At 41.1% G+C, this 24790-nt stretch overlaps 1 protein-coding gene across 12 annotated transcripts; it reads right to left on the bottom strand.

Annotated features, from left to right (window-relative positions):
* Positions 1-899: 899 nt before the first annotated feature.
* LOC307029336 (uncharacterized protein) lies at positions 900-12868 on the bottom strand. Of its 12 annotated transcripts, none has more exons than XM_079665209.1 (17): positions 11316-12856; positions 10223-10507; positions 9940-10063; positions 9581-9658; positions 9098-9457; positions 8907-9002; positions 8593-8825; positions 7874-8052; positions 7696-7786; positions 7270-7612; positions 7069-7188; positions 6800-6891; positions 6450-6567; positions 6249-6344; positions 5964-6158; positions 5625-5801; positions 900-5517 (listed from the first exon to the last, which is right to left on the bottom strand). In XM_079665209.1, the coding sequence occupies exons 2-17, from the start codon at positions 10295-10297 to the stop codon at positions 5297-5299; spliced, it is 2598 nt and encodes an 865-aa protein (XP_079521335.1). In that variant the 5' UTR covers positions 10298-10507; positions 11316-12856; the 3' UTR covers positions 900-5296. The 12 variants fall into 12 exon arrangements, with proteins under 12 accessions (XP_079521335.1, XP_079521334.1, XP_079521336.1 ...); XM_079665208.1 differs by having other exon boundaries at positions 6788-6891; positions 9098-9454; XM_079665210.1 differs by having other exon boundaries at positions 6788-6891; positions 9940-10128; positions 11316-12855.
* Between the last annotated feature and the right edge of the window lie 11922 nt (positions 12869-24790).

Genomic DNA, 24790 nt, shown 5'->3' with positions numbered 1-24790 from the left:
ATGAATAAAAGCCCATGGCCAGATGGCTTCTCGGCAGAATTTTATAAAGAGTTTTGGACTGAACTTCAACCTATATTTATGTCAATGGTTAACAACTTCTCTCACAACAGAACACTTCCTCAATCAATGAATCTTGCATATATTACTGTACTACATAAAGATGGGAAAGACCCCTTGAATTGTTCTTCATTTAGGCCTATAAGCCTCTTGGATCATGATTATAAGATTATCACCAAATTATTAGCAAAACGATTGGAAATTATTTTACCTAAACTAATTAGTCCTGATCAAACAGGTTTTGTCAAGGGCAGATATTCTTCTGATAATATAAGGACACTTTTGAATATTATAAACCATTTGGACACCTGTCAGAAGCCATCTCTGCTTCTTTCTTTAGATGCCGAGAAGGCTTTTGACAGGGTTGAGTGTAATTTTCTTTTGGCTATCTTGAACAGATTAAATATGGGCTCTCGATTCATAGAGTGGGTCAAATCAATTTATAAAAATCCTAAAGCAGCGGTTATCGCTAACTGCAGTTCCTCAGATTTTTTTTCACTAAGAAGGGGGACAAGACAGGGATGTCCACTGTCACCTTTGCTTTTTGCAATTGAACCACTGGCGTCATGTGTGCGAGACAACATAAGTATTAAAGGAGTGAAGATTAACGATGAACACAACATTTCTCTGTATGCTGACGATATCATTCTTTACTTAACAGACCCAGAAAATTCAGTACCACACGATAGAGCAATTTGGAAGATACTCAGGATATAAAATTAATTTTAAGAAATCGAATGCTTGTTTCTTACATATGACGCCAACAGCAAATCTGGAAAAGTATTGTTCTTTTAATCTGTCACCAGGTGGCTTTTAATACTTCAATCAGGAGAGACGTGATGTATGGAATACATGTTTATTATCGGGCCACATTATATAAATGAAACATAATGATGACAGTTTATAACAAGTGAATGAAATGGTGTTTGGCGATTAGGCCCAGGTTTTGTAGGATGTCATTCGGGAAGGGAAGAACCGTTTCCGATGAACCCCCCTGGTTCTAGACACTGGTGGTGGTGATAAGTGGTTAGGTCCAGTTGGAAGGGAGAAGGTTGAGCTTGGCCCTGAGTTGGAAGCAGGAGGCGAAGGGGTGGAGGAGGGTTGCGCGTTGACACCTGGAAGACAGCTGATGGAAAAGGGGAGAGCATATATAGAGGGATTAACAGGTGCGATGATTAGGCTTGTGAACGGAGGGAAGTGATAGGTTAGCTGAGGAGTGGCGCTCCCTATCCTTTAGTGAAGGGAGCGAGTATTGCCATGACGCGCAATACGAAGTGATAGGTCTTCCTGCCTGAACTTGCGCTGAGCTTCATTTCAATCAGGAGAGACGTGATGTATGGAATACATGTTTATTATCGGGTCACATTATATAAATGAAACATAATGATGACAGTTTATAACAAGTGAATGAAATGGTGTATAGGGCATCCCGGACGTACGGGGCGTCCCGGACGTACGGGGCTTCCCGGACGTACGGGGCGACCCGGACGTACGGGGCGTCCCGGATGTACGGGGCGTCTCGGACGAACGGGGCATCCCGGACGAACGGGGCATCCCGGACGTAGGCCTACGGGGCAACCTCACTTCGCAGGGACACATTTTATACAGACCCGAAGGTTACAACCTGGACGTACGGGGTTAGACATGCAAGGATAAACATGAGCCGCGGGGCGAATATACGTGCTGACATGCTAAGAACCACCACCAGTTATATGCATACGTACCAATTTGAAGGTTGGAGAGACCTTTGGATAGCCAGCACGGCACTGGGGTTCGGACGGATGTAGGATGAGAAGCGGTTGTTGTAGGGAAGAGGAACAATTACCTTGATTGCGGCAGGTTTGCTGCACCTATCTGAACGAGCCCTGAAATGCTCTTAAGACACCACCACCAGTTATATGCATGTTTACCAGAGGTAAGCTGGAGAGATCTTGGATAGCCGGCAAGAGCCGATGCCCGGCGAAGAGGGAGATGTAGACAATGTAATGCGGCTGTTAGCTTGAGTACAATGATGCATGAATATCATACCCTGCTTAACATAAGCCATGTGAGCATGAAACCAAATATATAAGTGCAATATGAGCAGCATGAAATAATATTTGCTTAGGTAAATACTGAGACATGACCCATGATATAGGCAGGGCTCAACGCTAACTTTTAAAAGTGGTTGCCAGGCTGGCAACCGGGCATCCGCTTTTGGTTGCCAAAAATGAAAATACGGTTGCCCTTTTTTTAGATACCTTATATTTTAAATAATTAAGATGCTATACAGTTATACATCAACTTAATAATGAACATGTGACACAAGAATGTTCAAATGCTTTACAATAAGTAATTAACGCACTTATTTGAACCTAAGTGGTAATAAACTTGTCCACCCTCAATTGCTGGTATACAAACTACCAGTAGTGCTGCTGTTGTCCTGTTCTTCATAAATCCCTCACAAATGAATTGAGCAAGTCACCAGTTTCCTGATCATCCGTTGTCTCCCTTTCAAATGTGGGTTTTCTTGACCTTGTGCTGACCCCCACCATAGACCCATTGGCCCTTCAGCATTGAAGTCTTGGATTGGCCAGACTAATACATTTCTAATGTTAAATAAATGAAAACCATTCACAGTTAAACATTTGATATTAATTATTGATGCTGTAAATTACCTTTAATATGTCTAACTATATTTAAAATGTGTTACCTTTTTATAGAAGTGATTATAATTTAATGCAACCATTTTCTATGGCTCAATGCGGCGCTTCCGACCTTCACGCGGAACGGGCCCTCATCGCTTGCGAAGCTTCACTCACTTCCGGCTTCAACCACAACCCCTCTTGCAGGCAGGCAGGGCTCAAGCTACATCTCATCGAAGCTACTTCTCCTCCCGGCTCAGTAGCAGTACTGGTCACTAAGTGCGTCTTAGGTGGCAAGCAGGTAGTGATGGCGAGATGAAGCCTTATGAAGCTTTGAAGCTTTCCAGCCAATTGGTTCGCAAAGGGTTCATCTCATGAGGCTTCATCATGGGCTTCATTTGAACATAAACCCCCTGTTGGTCAAAGCGTGTAAAACAGGTAAATTGGAAATCTCAACAGTTGTGCTCTATCTCATACCGAGTTCCCAATGAGTAAAGCCTTAGAAGTGATAGGTCTTCCTGCCTGAACTTGCGCTGAGCTTCATTTAGGAATAAATATAACAACACACCTGGATAATCTGTTTAAAGAGAATTACAATCCGCTCATTGACAAAATCAAACAGGATTTATCCAAATGTTCCACATTACCAATATCACTGCTAGGAAGAATCAATGTCATAAAAATGAATATTCTACCGAGATGTATTTTTCTTTTTCAAATGTTACCATGCTATTTATCCGCTGATTATTTTAAATCTCTCAATAGCTTAGCAAATATTTGTTGTCAATCAATATAAACAAATGGACAAAATCAGGTATAAAGCAATTGAAACATTTGTTTCACAAATATATAACATTGAAATCATTTAATGATTTAAGAGCAGAATATGACATTTCAAATAAGGATTTTTTCAGATACCTGCAAATTAGGAACGTGATCCAATCAATTATTAAAAGCAATAAATTAAGATCGGGATTGTTGGAAGAGGAGGAGATATTGATGTCATCGAGCACAATCAAAGGTAAAATTAGAGAATTTAATGCAGTTTTTTCGAAAAGAGCTCAGCCATCCTTTCCAACCTTAAAAAAGATCTGGGAAAAGGATTTAGGAATACAGATAGATTAAACTACATGGCTGAATATCTGTGAAAGAACACATTTTCCATTCACAAGCAATAAAATCAAAGAAGCAAACTTTAAATTTCTCAACAAATTTTACCTCACACCCAGAAAGATGCATAACATTTCCAAAGAAAACTCTCCAAAATGTCCAAGATGTAAAGTAAAAGAAGGAACATTTATGCATCTGTTTTGGGACTTTGATCTCTTGAAACATTTCTGGGATTCGATTCATGCGCTCACAAAAGCCATTTTAGGAATCGAAATGAGCCAAAATCCATGTTTTTTCCTGTTAAATGATATGCCAAACTTTAAACTGAACCCCAAACATTATAGAATACTAATCACAATAACATATTTTGCCATGAAATGTATACTTTTACTCTGGAAGAATGAACGTCTTCCAACATTTAAACTTTTCATTGATCAGATAACACATTTTTTACCTCTGGAGAAAATGACTTTGGAAAAATATAATCATGGACATATCTTCCAAGCTCTGTGGTTGCCATTGTTTTCATATTTGGAAAATATATCTGAGATATGACCAGTGATGGAATGGTGCATTCTATGGCTATTTTTCCTGACGGCCGGAAATGCTAGTTGTGTTGTCATTGTCTATATTGTCGCTGTATTGTATAATTAATTGTATAATTATTTGTTTGTTTTACTTTGATGTGGGCTTATTATTATTATTTTTATGTTTATTTTCATTTTCATGGCTCTGTTGTTTGAGTTGTATTGAGAAGCATTTTTTTTTTTTTTAATATAAATGTTTTTGGTTTCGTTAGTGTGGGCATGTGCGGGTGGAGGGAGGGAGGGGGGAGTGTAGTGAGTGTACTGTGATATTACAATCTATGAAATGGCATCGATTATTGTACACTATAATGAAATAAAAAGACTTGTAAAAAAAAATAAAATATAAACGTTTACATATTCCTCACAAGCCACATTTTTAAGGATTGTTCAAGGCAATTCATTCCAGAATGTTCATTTAGTTCAAAGAAGCAACATGCATAGTAAGATAACAACTTTTTTTCACATTATTTGAAGTGAGAAGTTGTGTGTGAGAGTGCACACAATGTTATTGTTTGACGATAACTGGCCTCTGGTCTTAATACTGGTAGGAGAGGTTAAGTACATTTCAGTCATGGTGTGTGACATTAACAAGAATTCTGACTGAGCAGAGGTATGTGTGTCTGTGTGAGGGAGGGTGTGTCTGAGTGTGTGGGTCAATTATTGTAAATGTTTAGATGTTCATGTTCTATGTGTGAGAGAGACTGGCACATAGAGGAAGAGACTGATGGAGAAAGGAGAGAGAGAGGTGGGGGGACATACACCCAGCATGTGTGCCTATCTGTATGATGTGGCTCTTTGCAGTAACGCAGGGAAAATATTGGCTCTCAACCTCTAACTGGTTGGCCACCCCTGCTGTACACCCTAGTGTCCTTCAGGGTAGGGTGGGGGAGAGAGGCGCTGTGCCCCAGCATCCTTTCCTCAAGGTGGGGGTAGGGTGTGTGTGATGTCCTCATCAGGGTCTTCCTCACTGTCATCACTGTCTTGGTCATGGTTCTCCACAGAATCATCAGGCCATTGAGGGGCATTTGGTCCGATTGCCAGGCTGTAGGCCGAAGAAAGATGCTGGATGTGTGTGTCCACGTCAGCAAGTCTTTTCTTTAGAAGACTAGCTAATCCATCTCTCCCTTCTTGAGTCATGTCTAGGGCAGAACATAGAGAATAGAATAGTGAAAAGGCATCTCATTTTTGTTACTAGTACACACTGTGGATGTTAAGTAGTATCTGGTTATGGCATCATGGAATTTACCACTATGTCCTCCACATGACACATGTTGCATCTGCATCCTGATCTTGTCAGCCTGACTTCTCAGATAAAGGCAGTGCTGCCTCATCTCCCTCACAATTATGGCCCTCTCCTCCACAAGTCTCCTTTTGCCCATGTAGGCATCAAATACTTTTTTTTCGGCCAAAATGGACACCGATTCTGAAGAGAGAGGAACAGCAAGCATACCATTACCGACCAAGACATGCACCAGTAGGATAAGTGACCGGTCATAGTCCATTGACTGGGAAGCTGGTGTTATAGGTCTTGCTTAGTGCCAGAAAATAAACATATTATATAAACACAAACAAGAGAAGCTCTTACCATCCCTTTGCATTTCCCATGGCCATATTAGACTGTCTATTGTTTGCTGTTCTGCAGACAGTCTTCTCTCCACCTCTTCTTCCTGGATTTCTCCTTCAGGAGTGTGTCCGGTGTTGTACTGGCGTATTGCCGCTAAGAGTTTGGTCTTTTCCTCCCTTAACCTTTTGCAACGCAACTGCCAAATCTTATTGCTGTCTATATGACGTAATTGTAAAAAAGATTACAGAAACAATGTTCAATGGAATTTTTTAATTACATGACTGCAACTGAATAATAATAACTTACCAGTCTGTCTAGAGAGGCAAGCTTTCTTTTGGCACAGCCCTAGAAATAGCTGCTCAATGGACATCTGGAGAGACTGATTGTCGCCTGATGTGTTGTCTTGGGTAAATAACAAGAAACACAGTTTGAGGACAAAGAAAACATAGGTGTTAATACTATACGTTAAATAACAATGTTATATTATCAAGTTAGGAAACAGCATACCGTTTGTTGCCCAGTCTCTAACATCATTAACCCATTGTTGGACTTTGTCCTCAGGGCATCCAAGCTCTTCGCAGGTGTCCTTCATTTTTTGAGTCTCACCCTCCAACATTGCGATTGTCTGTTGTAAAAAAGATGTTGCCGATACAGATGTATTTTCAAGATTTTCACCCAAATTTCCATAACTTTTCATGTCTTGAAAACAGTAATTAATCATTCAAACTTTTCCAGACCTGCGCAAGCACTCAGTATCCAACACTTTACCAGCTTGGAAAATTATTTGTTTGTGACAGGTTTGCACATTAGTCTTACAAATCTAATCTTGTCATGCCTATACTTACATGGCCAATTACCTTGACATATCTCTTGGCCAACACGACATGAAGGTTTTCCTGCTTCCGTCTGTTCCATCCCATTGCATGGACAGTCAACCTGTCATTGCGAGCTGTTTTTAAAAGTAAAATTGACAAGCAGATAATATAACTTGGGTATTTGGAAATCAACTCATAAAAACTCTAGTACTGTTGAAACAGACTACATCAAAGACAAAGATAAAGTAAAGTAAGAGATGGATAATAACTTCAAGACAGAATTATGTCGGTCTAATGACAAGAGGACATACCTGATTTTGTCATGTACTTAGTTGTGATGGCACAACGTAACAGAAAGCTGTTCACCATCTCCACTTCTTCCCCGGCCGTCGAACCAGCACCCTCCAAATTTCTCCCACTCCACACAATCTAACAAATACACATATATTATATGTCATAGATTCATAAAAAAAAATTCTTACAATCACAATAATATAAGAGTGGGCCTATCTCACACTTTGTGGAATGGGCCTCGGCATGCATGACCGAGAGAAACGGTTGCATGCTCAGCAAAGGTCGCAGTTCTGGCATTGTCTTTGCCACTTTCTCGAGGTAGGGCCAGTATTTACAAGCAATATCTGTGCAATAAAAATGCACGTTTGTAGCTTGAAACTGCGTTTGAAGGAACAAGAGGTAGGCAAATATTTCTCCTCTGAACATGTTGAGAGCTTTCAGTAGCACTCCATGTCTACATACAGCCACCTCTAAACCCTCTTCATCAAGCCTGCTGGCTCTTCTTGCTGTCTCTCGAGCAGCTGACCACTGGCTGGTACCACGTGTACCTTTTCCTGGGGTCTACAATTAAAGACATTTTAATGTTACACTCTCAAAACAAGTAAAGGCTAGAAAAATGATAGGAAAAAAAATGTTGTGCTTACACATTTTACATTTGTTCTGACTTTGTCAACAAAGTCTGTGACAGCCGAGTCTTCCATGATGAACGGCCCTTTAAAAAGTGGTTCATCGATCCTAAATTCAAAAATAAATATTCAATTCATTATTATCATCATTGATAGGCTACTTCTTAAATTCAATTGACATACAAAAAAGATGTACCTCTGTGACTGTCGGAAACGGTACTGTTTCCTATTCCCATCCACTGACACAGCCAACATTTTGGGAGTACAAGCTGGGCATGAGAAGGGTTCCTCACACGTCATTTTCTGGCACTCGTAATGGCAGGCCATATACTCCAGAAAGCTTCTTTGGAAGACATCTCCATGGATTTTTCCTGTCTGGAAGTTTGAGAAGCAAAATTGTTACCTTACACATGTCAGAATAATACGAGGAAACAGGAAGACTTTCACAGTGGTTGGAGGCAAGAGGGGGGCTAGGAGTATCCCTAACACACGATATCCTGAAAAGTGAAGGTCAGGTTAGGATTGGCAAATGCTGGAAGAGAAGGAGCATTATTTCCGCTTTTGTCATATGCACCATGACTCTACTTTCTCTACAGTACAATACAATACATAATCCTATTTTTTCCCACAGAAGAGCACAATGTTTTTCATCATACAAATTGTGTTCTTCAGTAAAGAACAAAAGTTGGATTATGATATGTTTGATCTTATACAGTATGTCCTACATCTACCAGTGCTAGGTTTTTAGCTCTAATGTAACACTAGTTAAACTACTTTCAGTACCATTGTAAGCTTTTCAATTTAGTTATTTTGACATAAACATATTTCCAATCAACATGTTTCATCTACACAAAATAAAATGCATCCTTTCACAATGCCCTCTACTTATGCAATACTCAGTGAAAGTCATCTTACCCTTCCATAATGCTGTGTCCTTCGTTCCAGCATCTGTAAAAAGGCCTGTCTGGATAAACCTGGTGCCACAGTCTTCAGGTCCTCAAAAGATTTGAAGACATCCGTGGAATATAACGTGTCTCCGTTCACAGAAGCTGGCCAGTAACCGCTTCTAATGAGGTCTCCCCAATCAGGTGTCCATTCGTAATGGCATGTGTTGCACATCCTCTTGGGGAGATGCAAATCATAACGCCCTAATAACAAATACAGCTTAGTAAAAACAATCGCATTCATTACCTGTGTTAGGGTGACAAAAAGAACACTTAAAATCATACCATTAATGCAGACGAAAATGACAGGCCTGCCTATAGACTCTGTAACACCTTCAGGGTTACACGAGTGTGAAGGCCTACCAGTGGGCAGAAGACGATCTGTGAAGAGAGGTTAAAAATATGTCTTAAACTACCAGCACATTAGGAAAGTTATAAAATAACCACTTGGGGCTAAATTGTGTTAAGTGAAATACCTTGGTGTCTTAAATTGAACATGTCATTTGTCTTGACTAGTGACATTGTTGGGGGAATACATTTGAAATATCCTTCATTGAAGGACTCCCTGATATGAAGGGTGTGTATGCTGTGTTTAGAGATGTCACAGTCATGACACAACCATTCAAGGGACATGCATTCTCTGCAGCGAAGGACCGCAGGAGCGGAGCAATGTGAGCATCTCCTTTCCGGTACCATAGTTGAAGACAGCAAGCTGTCCAAGTGATGGTAACCTGCCTTTTGCCACTCCAATTGGGCAGCACTTTGGCGCAGGCACCATGAGGAAGAGGTTGATGGTTGATCAACCAAAAGCTCCTGCATTTGCTGAATCTCATCTTCTGGAAACAAACAAAAAAGAAAATGTTCAGCATCACAAAAGCGTACTCATATTGCATCACGTATTCGTTTGATGTTATGTTGACACATTTCCTAACTTTCAATGATAGTAAATGTCATCCTACCAAAAAGCTGAGGGGGTACTGCAGAGGTTGCTCCAGCTGGTTCCACAGTCACTGGACTGTCAATGGCAACAGTTCTGGCTGAAAAATAATAATAATAATAATAATAGATATATTGGTAACAGATAATAATTACAGAGAACAGGAGGCAATCGCAGGCAAATGTTATTCATTAAAAGAGTTCTAACAGTTCTAACCAACTCTAACTATTTATTACAATGGCCTATTTTTATACGTACGACGGAATAACAGATATTTTGTTCAATACCTCTTTAAGCTGAAACATGCTGTACCAATCATGTTGCGAACAATCAAAACAAAAATGATATGTTAATCATGAATACCTGTATACATGCACAAACCTTTAGTACGTCGGCAGGTTGCCCCACTTCTGCTCCTCCTTTTTAGAGGACACCCCTGAGCATCTTTGCCAACCCAGCGGATTCTGCTCCTGTTAGATGCTGCTCTGGCCCTGTCTTCTTCCTCCTTCAATAAAGTAGTCATGCATTTTCACAACAAGCTGCTTTTCGTCCCCAGTGTATTCCTATTCACTTACAAGCATTACAAAATTACAAGCACATAATCAATCAACCTAATCAGTACATTGGGCACAAAACCAATACAATTGAAATACAAAAAATGTACCTTCAGTTGTTTACAAAGTAAATCGGCAAGGAAAATGGCATCTTCTAGCTGTTCCTCACCTTGTTTAGCAGCCATTTCAGGAACTAGAAATCAAAACACACACAGGTGTGTGTGTTTGCATGCGTATAAATACAAAAGAGAAAGTGGTAAAGAGACAGAGATGAAGATGGTAAAAATGGGGAGAAGACAGGAAGAAATGTAGGGAATATAGCTCTGAGGAGGGAGAAGAGAAGAAATTGAAAAAGGCTCTTAAAAGTGCTGTTTGATCTTGCTTTGGTTTGGTATCTGTTGAAGGAAGTGAACACTTTAGAATGCATGACAATTTAGCTTCTCACATATCATCAACAAGCTTTAACATTGGGTGTAATTTACGAGTTAAAGCACTAATCAATCAGGGGCGGACTGGAACAAGGACAGCTCTGAACGTTTTGTCCTAAATAGGACCACAACAATCAGTGTGCAGTAACAGTCTGTCGATGGTTGTCATGACATTTCTTCACAATACTATTAGTTGCCACTGTATGCAAGTATGACAGCCACAATAGGCATTTTTCCAAGTTTTGTATATACAGTGCCAAAAGTATTTAACTCAACATTTTCTTACATTAACTTTGTTTCCAACACAGCATTTACATTGTTAGCAGTTATGTTTTGGTGTACTTCTAAAGGTAATTATTCTAAAGGTTCTTATTATACATCCATGGTCTGTAGTTCGTTTATAGCATAACGTTAGCATTTTGCTTCTGGCCATTAGATTTATGATTCGAAAATTATAAAAGTAGGGTAGATATGTGGAGATTATCCGGCTGAACAAAAGGTGCATTTATCAAGCAGGTTCGTTTTCCACAGATCTTATTTCGAGCTAGTTTCCAAAATCCTATGGAGAAATCCCATTGACTCTGAGACGAGGGAACCAATAGTTGTAAAATGCTAACTCATTTCCGGGTTATAGGACTCACCACTGCACTATATCTCCGATCAAGTAAAGCTAATAATTGTTTAGCTAGCTCGTGCTTTAAAAAGATATGTAACTACAACTGATTTACTTGCAATAAACATTCAAATATTGGAGGCATGCGGTGCAGCACATTACCTGCTTGACGAAGTCAGACAGAGAGGAGGTTGTAGCCGATGTCCGGTGCGTTCATGGTCATCGGATAGTAATCGGTAGCATGGTGTTCACTTACTACGGGACCGCACAATGTAACGTACAGTAATTCCACAACCACATAAATGGATTAACATCGATTTAGCTGGGGCAACAAAAATAAATAAATGAATGAATCTACTGGTTTCATAATTTGAACCAAAAGTGGTGCATTTTGCAAAATGTTTTTATCTATCTTTATTTATTTTCTTATTATGTCCTATTTATATTATGTTGCACTGTTGGAGGAGCTCGGGATCTAAGATTTGAAATGCCAAAATTACACTGTAGCTAGCATCTGATAACAAAAACCCTTTACCCTTGAACCTTAGTGGTGTTTATTTTTCACGGAGTTCAGTTGCTAAGCGATCACACAACGTCACGTCCGGTATTTCCACAACAACACAAATGGATTAACATCGTAGCCTTTGTTTCTGCAAAAAGAGGTGTCGACCAGCTAGGGCCACAAGAAAATCGGTGAAATCGAGTGTGACGATTATTTTTTTTTTTAAAAACATCTAATTTTGACAATAAAAACCGACCAATAGGCGCGGTAGACCATTTGCTTGGCACATCCGGGTATTTCTTCATGTTAACAATACCGTGTAACTGTCACGCTTGAAGGGGATTAACATCGATGTAATACATGAATGTAGCCTTTGTTTCTGCTGAAAGAGGTGTCGACCAGCTAGGGCCACAAGAACATCGGCGAAATCGAGTGTGAGGATTAAAAAATAAATTAAAAACATCTAATTTTGACAATAAAAACCGACCAAAAGGCGCGGTAGAGCCTTTGCTTGGCACTTCCGGGTATTTCTCCACTGGTTAACATGGGTTAACAATACTGTGTAACTGTCACGTTTTGAAGGGACAAAACCGTGACATATTCACGTCTCCCAGCATGGTAAATCGTCACATGTTCACGTCTTGCCGTGATACCGGGTTGGCAAGGAGACGTATTGTGAAGAGAAATTGAAGATTTTGTTTAATTGCTGATATATTTATCACATATTCAGTTTCGGTGGCAGTTGTTCCTGTTTGCCTAGAAGTCTTCTCACCAGGGCTCTATAAATAGAGAACTATGGCAGATATGTAATATTGAATGCAGCCGAACCGTGTATTACAATGCCGTTATGTGATTACCTCCTAAGAGAAAAGCAAGCAAACTCGGAATAAAGTATTATTTTATTTAAAACAAATGTTATCGTATTTCACATCAACAGGAAGTCCGGTTAACCAAAATGTCCGTGCGAAACAATACCCCAACCCATAGATACGTGGGTGAATAATGTCAATCACCACATTACACACATCCCTTCACATTTAAATTTAAATTTACATTAAAGTATTTCGTGAGGCCTTCTAAAATGTTTTAAAATATAATTAGGGTTGTAGTTGAAGAGTTTGTAAATTATTGCGTTGCGTGGCAACACACTCAAACACCCAATAACAGAGCTTGAGGACTATCACGGGGTTTGTCAAGCGAAGCGGAGAGAATACTTACTTCCGGGTGTACAATTCTCTAAAGCAACTACTATGAGCTGCTCCGACCCTCGGTCATGACGGACTCCAACTTGTGTTTATTAATCAAACAAATAAATAAACACAAGGATAATTATGTGTTATTGTTGAGTAAATAACAGTGTGTGGTTTAGAAAAGAATACAAAATTAGAAGGAAAAAACGATGAAACAATACAGATGTCAGTATTCTGAGCCCCTACTCTCCCCATAACTGACGGCAACAAAAGTCCTACATTATTCAATTAAAATAAAGAAGTAAGAGGGGGACGTAGGAGCAGCGACATGTGAGGACGCAGTTTTCTGAGCTCTGCTTGGAAAGAACATTTAAAAGTTATTTTCGCCTCTTTTCTCACTCCCGTGGGGCAAATGTGTCTCTAAAGTGTTCAGCTATCTAAAAGTGACCATGTTTTGATTTGGTTGTACATAAAACTCTCAAAAAATGCAGAAGAACCAAAGACCGAAACCAGGCCCAAACGCAGCGGACTCGCCTGAGGGAGGCACGGCCGGGTCAGATGAGCCGCTGTCGGACACACAGACAATCATGGCCACCCTAAAGCGGACTGAGCAGTGTGTGCTAACTAAGATCGACTCAACGGTGACGGCGGCTGTAGGTGAATTGCACACCAAAATAGACAACTTGTCGAGGGACTTAAGATCAGAAATCTTCAATATGCGCACAGAGTTTACAAAGGTTGTTGAAGATGTTAGGAAGGAGAAAGCAACTTTCGTAACGCGCATTGAAGGCCTTGAGGAGGGGGCTAATTACTATGCTAACCGGGTAGTGGAACTTGAGGCTAAAGTTACAACGCTGTCCTCACAATTAAACAGGTTGGTGGACAAAACCGAAGATCTAGAGTCTCGACAACGGAGAGATAATTGTCGACTAGTCGGTGTGGCGGAAGGGACTGGGAATATTCGACCAGAAAAAGCCATAGCTCAACTACTGCAGGATGCTCTGAGCCTGGACTACACACCGACGCTTGACCGTGCACATAGGGGCTTGCAGCCGAAACCAGCTGATGGGGATGCCCCGAGGCCGATCATCATTAAATTCCACTACTTCAGGAGAAAGCAGATATTATACGGAAAGCCATGGGAGCGGGGCCCATCTTCCACAACGGCAAGCGTTTCTACATCTACCCGGACTACACGCTCTCGGTGAGGAAAAGGAGGGCAGCTTTTACTGAGGTCCGGGGGCTGCTGCGCAGATGCCCTGGTGTGAAGTATGGACTTGTGTATCCAGCCACACTTAAAATCACAACCTCAACTGGAGAGCAAAAGTCATTTGAAGACCCAACCAAGGCAAAGCACTACATTGAGACGGATTTGCACCCACGGGACCCGGAGGGAGAGTGATAATCAATATTGGGGCCATGACAGGTACTGTTGGAGCTGCAGGACAATGTCACAGCCTGTGTCACAATGACTACATTTTTGACTGTTAATTGCACTACAGTTGGTTGCGCTTTATGTGTGGACTATGGACAATGAGTCAGGGAAATTACAACAATGCAGATTTTCTTAAGTTATAGCTGTTTATATCTCCCAACTGTAGGTGTTTAAGGCTGTTTTAAGTTATGACCACATATGTGCAGCAATGTCGGTACTATGAGAAGGGCCATGTTTCATTTAAATTGATATTGTTCTGCCCTTGCACAGTTCAGTCGAGTGTTTAGGTTAGTCTTGACGTGTTATATGCCTAAGAGTGTGTGTAGGGCAGTTTCAGGCTTTCATGGGGATCCAGGATGGTAAGAGTTTATTTTTTGTTACTTTTTTAGCTTTTGCCTGTTTTATGGTACTTTTTTGTATTTGTATTGTTTCATGCCTTAACCCAAGATTGCACATATATGTGTTCAGATTTTGCCAACTTTCAAGCCCAGACCATGTATCCAGTGGAAGAGTTATGGCTCCTGATGCTGTAGATAAACAACAAGGTGCATTCTCTTTCATCAGCCGGAATGTCAAAGGCCTAAATAATATGGTGAAACAGAGTAAAATATTTGCCCATTTAAATTCATTGAAGCCTGATGTGATGTTTCTGCAGGAAACACATCTGAATATTAACTCCCAAAAGAGACTAAGATGCAGTTGGATTGGACAAGTGTATCATTCGCGTTTTGATTACAAGACCAGGGGCACAGCAATTCTAATTAGAAAGGGGATACCTTTTGAACTCTCTGAAATAATATCTGATCCCAACGGTAGATATATTGTTGCAGTTGGCAGGTTGTTTAATACTCCTTTAATATTGGCTAACATCTATGGACCGAATTGGGATGACTTACAGTTTTTCATAAACTTCTTCTCAGCCCTCCCTGACCTCAATACCTATAAATTGGTACTGGGGGGTGATTTTAATTGCGTTCTTCATGCCCACCTTGACAGATCCAACCCTAGACCTAATAGTACTCTGTCAACATCTGCGATAGCTATAAACTCCTTCCTGTGCTCCTGTGGCCTATCTGACCCGTGGTGGGCAAAACATCCTAATACTAAACAATTTTCGTTTTTCTCCCCTGTCCATCATAGCTATTCCAGGATTGATTATTTCATTGTAGATGACCAATTACTTCCCTTAATCCCCAGGAGCCAGTACCACAGCATTGTGTTATCCGACCATGGTCCAGTACAAATGGATATGATGTTTCCTGGTAATATAGCACCCCAACGCACCTGGCGTCTAGACCCCCATTTGCTTTCATATGAACACTTTAAAACTTACCTCAGTGGCCAGATTGACTTTTTTTCTAGAAATTAATGACACCAAGGATATTTCGAGGAGTGTTCTATGTGAATCAATAAAAGCTTACATCAGGGGACAGGCTATTTCATACACTGCACATCAAAATAAAGAGCGATCTAAGAAACTTAAAGAACTGACACACAGCATTACAGATGTTGATAGACGGTATGCTCTCTTGCCCAAGGCAGATCTTTTTAAAGAAAAAGTACTGCTTCAATCTGAATTTAATACACTTTCGACGTGGAGAGCTGAAAAAAATATTTTAAAAACTAAACAGGTTTACTATGAACACGGGGACAGAGCAGGGAGACTCCTTGCACTTCAGCTCAAGCAGCAGGCGGCTGGACAGACGGGGAAAAAGACGACCCAGACAATGCTTCCAATTTGAGGCCTTTTATATAGGCTAATTGCATCTGAATTACTGTGACAATGAAGGCTCCATAATCAGCTCACGGCATATAGGCAGGGGTAAAGTGCTATTGGGGTGCGGACCTCACCTCCTCAAGGGGGGTCCGGGGGGATGCTCCCCCGGGAAGATTTTTTTTTAAATATTGAAGTTGAAAGCATCAATCTGGTGCACTTTGAGAGCAACAGGAAGAGATCTATGGATACCTCTCTCAGCACCCATATAAAACAGAACTGTCAACAGATTTTCTTTTTCTTTATGGATATTTTACAAATCACATTAAACTGTATTCTTGTTTTACTGCCATATAGTAGGCTATTTCATACCTGTTTTTCATTTATTCTCTTATTGTTTGTATAACTATAATGATCATATGAAGGTGTGCCGCGGAAATAATCTTTTGAATAATTTGTGACAAAACTGTTCTCAACACTCAAGAGTCCTTTAGCTCACCTGAGCCCCTCAGTCTGACAGGAGAGGACTCTCCTCCAGCTTGTTGGGGAAACAGCTCCTCATGTCCGTTAGTGGAGCCAGCTAACCAGATGCTAACATCATGGTCCCCGCTAGCACCGGTCCCTCTCTCTCCCTCACTCCCTCTCTCCCTCTCTCCCTCACTCCCTCTCTATCACACTAAATGCCTATCGCCACACACACACAGAGCCGAGCTTGAATGACACAAGCACACGTGTATTTCCATGCAACTCTCTGATTGGTCTGGTGTGTTGCCTCTGTTGCGTTCACTGAACACGGGAAATTACAGTCCTGCCGTCGTCTCTTGTGTCATGATGAGGTTCACGTAAAGCACGGTTAATGTATTATATTATTGAGGTGTCTCAAATATACGTCAATCAAATGGCAGCTGCTAATGGGGTGGTGGATGATAGGTTTATATCTAAAAATGTATTTTTCAAACATTATTATTTTTATTTTATTTTTCTTTCTTTTGTTACTTTTTTTTTAACGGTCCGCGATCTACCCGCACCACACTCGACTGGTTGGCGACCACTGCTATAGACCAATCAGCCTTCTTTGCTGTGATTATAAAATATTAACTAAAGTCCTTGTGCAGCGATTAGAAGCCTTTATTCCTACCATTATTGATAAAGACCAAACAGGTTTCATCTCTGGGCGACATTCATTTTTTAATGTACGACAGTTATTTAATCTATTATTGTCCCCTAAATCCACAGTACGGCCTGAAATTATCCTGAGCCTTGATGCTGAAAAGGCGTTCGATAGGATTGAATGGAACTATCTTTTTGCTGCCTTGGAAACATTTGGACTGGGACCTGTTTTTTGTAAATGGATTAAGACAATATACTCAGCTCCTACAGCCGCTATTAAAACAAACAGTCTTATTTCAGAAAATGTTATGCTCTACAGAGGAACAAGGCAGGGATGCTGCCTGTCACCCTTAATATTGGACATTGCAATTGAACCCTTAGCAATTGCTATCAGAACGGACAATAGGATTAAGGCCATTTCCAGGGGCAACGTAGTGCATAAAACATCTCTATATGCGGATGATCTGCTTTTGCAAATATCTGACCCAATAGAAAGCATGCCATATGTTCTCTCCTTGCTGAAGACATTTGGGAGCATTTCAGGTTACAAAATTAACTTGTCAATATCTTTACTGTTTCCTCTCAATGACTTGGCAAGGCTCGAGGATTATGGTCATCTGCCCTTTAGGATTGAAAATGAAAAATGTATTTACTTGGGTATTGAGATTGCAGGCTCGGTTAAGGATATTTTTAAGTACAATTATAAATCTATCTTGGAACGCACCAAGAATGATCTAGATAGGTGGTCGAAGCTGCCTGTCACACTAGCAGGGCGGATAAACGCTGTGAAAATGACAATATTGCCCAGATATTTGTACCTGTTTCAGATGATTCCGATTTTCATACCAAAATCCTTTTTTGCCCAACTAGACAGGCTTATCTCTGCGTTTATATGGAATAAGAAGCCTAAACACGCACAAAGAAGGCAAATCTGGAGAGGGTCAAATCTGAAGGTGGCTTGGGTCTACCTAATTTCCTATTTTATTACTGGGCAGCTAACATTTCTAAACTCACATACTGGATTACCACATTTGCAGACAAGAAGGGTCCAATATGGGCTACAATGGAGTTGGAGTCCACACTCCCAGTTTCCTCAATCTCATTTTTAACTGCCCCCTTCCATTGAATGTTAAAGTAAGTGAGTTTAACTCAAACTTACTGGTGCAAAACTCAATTAAGATCTGGGGTCAATTTAGGAAACATATGAATCTGAAAAGCATATGCAGTTTCTCGCCAATAATGTCTAATCTACTTTTTACACCATCCCGTTTGGACATGGCATTTGCTGTTTGGCATCAAATGACATCAAAACGCATTTTAATGGCCAAACTAACCTTAAAATAGGAATTTTCCACCGAGAATAAAACAAAGTTCAGCCATGTTTTTTTTTTCTGCAGTGAGAAATTTGAAGATCACGTGACATTGGAATGAATGGCGAAAAAAAACGTAGGGATCTTACAATTTCAGAGGCGTTTTTGTAGAAATACTACGTCCCAAGTTGTGGACCAACGTAGTCATTACACGTTTTTTTATGAGACTGGGTGAATGAATGCACTTTCCTGCTATTTTAACTATGTTGAAGCACTTATTTTAACCGATATTATACATATTTATTATACTCTTATAAGAAATGTGGAGAATATGACAGTTTAATGGTGGAGGTACACACATATTGATAGATCTCTTGTTGAGGAACCTATGACCCAAGTTTGTCATCATTGCATAACTACAGTTAGTTGTGTATATGATATTTCAATAAACTTTTGAAAATCTTGAAATCTTGAAAGGGATGTGCAAAATAGCCATTATATACAGTTTTTGATGAACAATTAGAGAATAACGAGTAATGAATATGCTTTATAGGGATCTGCAGATAAATGTTTAGTCTTCTCAAGCATCAACTATCAAATATCTCTCCTGATTGTTGGCACTTGACAATCACCTTTCCCTGAATTTGACTCAGGTGTAACTAAAGTCTGATTTAAGGGTTGTTTATATTTCACATCATTAATCCAAATCTGTAAAGTAACTAAAATAAATGTAGTGAAGTAAAATACCAGGTTAACCTTAAAGAAAGCCCTCAGGATTATAAAAGACCCCCATCATCCCATCCACAAACTGTTCTGTCTGCTGCCGTCTGGCAGGCGGTACCGCAGCATCCGGACTAAAACCACCAGACTCAGGCACAGCTTCATCCCACAGGCGAGAAGACTATTAAACACCTGAACTTTTAAACAACGTCCATAACATTTATCTGGCTGCTACTTAGAAATTATTTGTCTAATATATCATATTCCAATCACTTGTATATAGACTCTTATGGCACTATTTAACTTTTTACTATTTATTTTTTGTTTTTGAATTTACTTGCACTATCTTTTCTGTGTATCTGTTTAATTGTGTTGCACTGTTGGAGGAGCCTGTGTCTTAAGGGGGGGTAGGACACGTTCAAGTCTTGATTTGGATAGTGTGCCGTCGATGGGTTTCATTCCATTTCAAACTGCTGTTTGACGCGTGTAAACTTTGCGCACTGTCACTCCAATATCTAATCACAGAGCTTCAGAACTAATCACGGGGTTTGTCAAACAGAGCACATGGTGTAGTCCTAAACGATAGCTGGGGATTCTGGGTAGTGTAGTGTCTTCTGCTATCCTTTACTCTGAAAAATATTTGTTTCTCCGAATCGAAGGGGAAAAATACAAAAGCATTGCACAAAATTTAAACCAATCAATGTTGTGTAATTAACAAGGATAATCTGGTGTTTTTTAGTCGATGAGTAGTGCAGATATCACTGTAAAATCAATCGACAGTAAGGGGATTACTTACTTCCGGGTGTACAATTCTCCATTATCCAATGGGAATGGACGCTCACATTGCCTTTAACACTAGAACCGCCAGAGGTCGCTGTATACCTAAAACCGCCAACGGGTAAAATGTACCCGCTATAGATTTTCAAGGTACAATGTTCTTTTATTTATCATACAGAACAGTGAGTTTTGATCGCACAAGGATGAAACTTATACCAATAGAATCTGTGGACTCTCAGCTTTTCATATGATATAGGTTGTGCAGATAGCATGAAGTTTAAAATATCGCTAAGAGTGCTGATTTAAACGCTTGGTGTTAGACTTGTGTTTTGTTTAGGTACAAATCTCTCTATCTCTCTCTATCGATATATCTGTAATGTTCTGTTCTATGAACATATAATTGTCTACATAAATAGACGACGCGGACTACTTCTCTCATTCCGAGTGTCCATCTTTATTCAACTGGCACGTAACCTGCACACATGCATTACGTCCTCAACGTGAGCTCAGTCATCCAAGATCTTGTATTCTCCAAGATGTTACACTATCTATAACTATCTATCCGTCTATCTCTCTCTCTATCCATCTATCAATATATCTATCTATCTCTATCTATCTCTCTATCTATAAGGAACCGCAGTAGACAAAAGGCGTTGCTATAGCAACATGTCATGTTTACGCTGCATTTTCTATGAGGTAAATATTACCCGCTGGCGGATATAGGTATAAATGGCATTTTTTGGGGCGATTTTTTCAATCTGACTTCAGATTGACAATTGTTAACAACAAAGGGTGCTACATAACACACTTTCAGGAAAAGTCACGGACTGGGAGACTTTAATATGTTATTGAACAAAAGTTACATACAATCAAAAAACAGCTGCGGGTAAAATTTACCCGTTGGCGGTTCTAGTGTTAAGGGCAGCCGACACAAACGAATGCCGAGCTTCCATGAGCATCCTCCTCCTCCTCCTCCTCCGTGCCGGTGCCTCCACTACAGACGCTACCTTGCAGCAGCAGCAGCAGCAGCAGCAGCACATCAACAGGTACTATTGGGCCAGCAACCGCTCAAAGACCAACAGCCCCAGATGATCTTGGGGTTAATAAACCCAGCCAGGTGAAACTGGATCGTTATCCAGGGAGATTGTTTTCAGGGAAGAAGCGCACTTTTGCCACTCCATGCTACAACAACAGACCATGGCTTGAATATTTTTTAAAAGCAGACGCAGCCTTTTGTTTCCCCTGTAGACAGTTTAAAGTAAATACGTCTTCATCTGATGCGGCTTTTACTGTCAAAGGATTTTGCGACTGGAAACACGCATTACAGACTGATAAAGGACTGCTAAGGCATGCCGCATCAAAAGAACACACTTCATGTGAGAGTTTGTGGAGAGAGTGACAGATACGCGAAGAAACAAATAAGGAAATTAGTACTTTGGTGCAGATCAGCTGGCACGCAACCGTTATTACGTGTCAGCTGTCGTTGATATGATAGCTTTTTTAGCTGTCAACCAACTCCCTCTCAGAGGTGACCACGATTCACTCCACAGCATGTCCGAGTCAGGCAGTGGGCTCTTCCTATCGCTGTTTGAGTTAAGCTGCACAAAGATGCAGAGTTGGCCAAAATAATGGAAAGCATTCCCCACAGCAACATACACCTCTCACGACATGCAAAATACCATGATAGAAATAATGAGCACCTTAGTGACTGAGCATATTGTCGAAGAGATAGGGGATGCAGTGTATTCTATTAAAGTCGACGGAACCAGGGATCCCACCGGGCAGGAGAATATTTCCATTGTTCTTCGGTTTATCGATGCAAACTGTGAGATAAAAGAGCGGCTTTTGACCATAGCCACTGCAGACAGAGGGGATGCCAACACTCTAACCCAAACGGTTATTTCCGAACTGACCAAGGCTTGACTGAGCACAGACAAAATACTGAGCCAAGTTTATGAAGGGGCCTCCCTGATGTCGGGAAAACATGGTGGAGTACAGAAACTCCTTCAGGATACATTGCAGAGGGAAATCCCATACGTGCACTGCTTCGATCATTTAGTGGTAGTGCAGGCAATGTCCGCAGAACAGCTCATCACAGATTTTTTTAATGTGTGTAATCTCTTGTACAAATTCATCCGAAAACCCACAGTCGCGGTTCATTATCAAGGGGAAACACTAAAACGTCTGCTTGACCAACGCTGGACCGGTCATTTGGCCACAGTGCAGGTGATAAAGAAATCACATGAGGACATTTCCCAGCTGTTGACGGAAGTTCAACGTGCACGCTCCTTCCCACCTGAGAGTGGAAGCTGTGGGACTGCCGAGTGTCATCTCAAAGCTGGACTTCAGATTTATTGCGCTTCTGATCAACAAGATTTTGATGCTTCTTGAACCACCTAATAGAATGCTACAATCGAAAGACATGGATCTCCTGACAGCTGTCCAACTTGTGAACTCAGCCACGGAGTGTGTTGCGGGCCTGCGCACAGAAACCGAGTTTGGTGCGCTATGGGATAAGTGTGGAGCAGCAGAGGACACAACTGACCCGCCCCAAAGTAAGAAGAGACAAAAAACACAACTCTACAAGATTACGTTGTAGAGCAATCTACTGGAGCATGGCTTGACCAGGACGAAACAGTAACAGAAAGTAGGAGACTGTTTTACAGCTGCATTGACGCAGTGTGTGGAGAGATGGCACGACGCTTTGGAGGGCGCAAAAGCGCATTGATGGAATCACTGGCTTCACTTGATCCTGAGAGTGATTTATTTTTGAACACAGACAAACTATTGCCCCTGTTTGAGTTGACCAGCACTAAACTTGTAGAAGCCGAGTTTGTTGTGGCCCGACAGTTTCTTCGCGCACAAATGGAAGGCTCTACGCCCCCAGATGATGGAAAATGGACCATTAAAACACTCCTCACCACAAGACCCTGGATGCCATGCCAAGTGTCATAGGGGCATTTAAGTCAGCCTTAACTTTCGGGGCCTCCACTGCTACCTGTGAAAAGTCGTTTTCAGCTCTGAAAAACATTTTCTAGTGACCATCATGCTGCACCAGCGGAAAGCTCACCTTATTCAACTCGGGTTTGAAAAGGACTTGACCAGGAAATGCAGGGATGAGTGGAAGGACACTTTGCTGAGGCGATTCCATTCTTCAGGCAAACGGCGTTGCCAACTTTATTAGCATAAAGTAGTCAGTACAATGTTTGCATGTCAATATGTCAGTGCTTACTGCGCCACATTACGCACTGAATAATGTGGTGTCGCGTCGCTCCCTCTGTATTATTATGTTTGCTGCTCCGGTCAATGGTGGCCCAAGCAAAGCTGTTGCTGTTATGTTTTTATTTCAAATGTGTGTGTTAAGGGAAATGTGCATATGTCCTCAGTTGTTGTTGTTATATATATATTAGCCTATGTCTATTCTGTACCCAAGCTCACAAAGGGATGTCATGTTATTATTGTACCACTGTGAGGCACTGAAGTGTTATGTGCTACTTAAGGACGCAGGCTTTCGTCATAATGTAAATGAGGGTGTGTTCTCCTGATGCACATTCAGTCCAGATCTATGTGTGTTGTTGTTCTAAGTTAGCTCGGCTGAGCGAAAGGATGCACCTGCAGTGCATAGGATAAAAAAACATGCCCAAGGCGGGCTAAACAGTTCATCGTCTCCGTCTCTACTATTTCTCTCCGAGTGCAACGATGAGGAAGCTGCCATACTTAACCTGTGTTCCTTGCTCGTGATTTACCAGTGTTTGTGCTGCCACGCACACAATGTTTCAAAAGTGGTTTCTATGTTGCCCTTTATTTGTGTATGTATTTGCGATAAGTGTGCGTCTTTACGCAATGCTGTTGGCCTTGCTGTTTGATATATATTGTGCCACGTGACGGTTTTGTGGGCCCTCCCATGAAAATCATATGCCCTCCCTTTAGATTTTTTCTGGCGCCGGGTCTGCCTACCCCAGCTTTAACATATGGAACTTTTTGCAGGCAATGTGCTGATTCAGGCTGCGAAGATCCAGAATGGGTCTGAATTCTCCTGTCTTCTTGGGAACCAGGAAGTACATGGAGTAAAGCCCCTTTTCTCTGTCCTGAGAGTGCACAACAGACACAGCCTGTTTTTGCAACAGGGCCTGAATCTCTGTTGAAAGGAAACCTATCTCTTCCTGGGATGAGATATTTGCCTCTCTTATGCCCCTGAATGGAGGAGGGACGCTGCAAAACTGGAGTGAGTAACACAGTTTCAGTGTCCTGTCCATCCATCCACTCTGTCAGTACACGGCTGAGCTTCCATTCCCCATAAAACTGTGTTAGGGGACATGCAAGAAGCTATGGAGCTCTCTGGTGGCCCACTCCGCCGGAAGTTTGGCCCATGGGGGGATGACACAGAAAGGGACGATTTTCTACTGAGGTTCCTGAACGCACCACGGCACGCTCTCGCAGGGCCAAACGCTCCATCATAATGTGGTCTTCACACAGACGGTGAAATGCATTAATCGGAACCATTACACTAGGTGAGGTGTGTTTTCTGATAACACTACGCCGGCCCTAATGTCCCTGCACCCGCATAGCGCTAGGAAAGCACTTCTGTGGTTTATCACACTCACATGCGCAAGTGGGCGCCACTGGCTGCCTCCTTTACAGGAGTTTACATCTGGGTGCCCAGTTAACATCGTATGAAACGGATCTTGCCGATTTCAACGAGACATTATGGGGAAATGTGGAATTGTGGAGAGATTAATCTTACTCTGGGATAAATGCAATCGTTTTTATTGAATGCATTTTTCACACACACATCACTTTAGATAGAACTAGGGTTACAATAAATGACCCACCGTTCTTGCAACAGGTCCTGAATTTCTGTTGAAAGGAAACCTATTTA

This window comes from Notothenia rossii (assembly GCF_949606895.1).
Source record: "Notothenia rossii genome assembly, chromosome: 2".
Lineage (NCBI taxonomy): Eukaryota > Metazoa > Chordata > Actinopteri > Perciformes > Nototheniidae > Notothenia > Notothenia rossii.
This window is presented reverse-complemented; position numbering and strand designations above follow the sequence as displayed.

Bases quoted from the DNA above. Each gene is read 5' to 3' on its own strand.
- LOC307029336 (XM_079665204.1), bottom strand. From the start codon at position 10,297: ATGGCTGCTAAACAAGGTGAGGAACAGCTAGAAGATGCCATTTTCCTT. The intron at 9,458-9,580 runs GTAGGATGACAT...GTTTGTTTCCAG, and splicing joins AGTACCCCCTCAGCTTTTTG to AAGATGAGATTCAGCAAATG. The intron at 8,826-8,906 runs GTATGATTTTAA...ATTTGTTATTAG, and splicing joins CATTTTCGTCTGCATTAATG to GGCGTTATGATTTGCATCTC.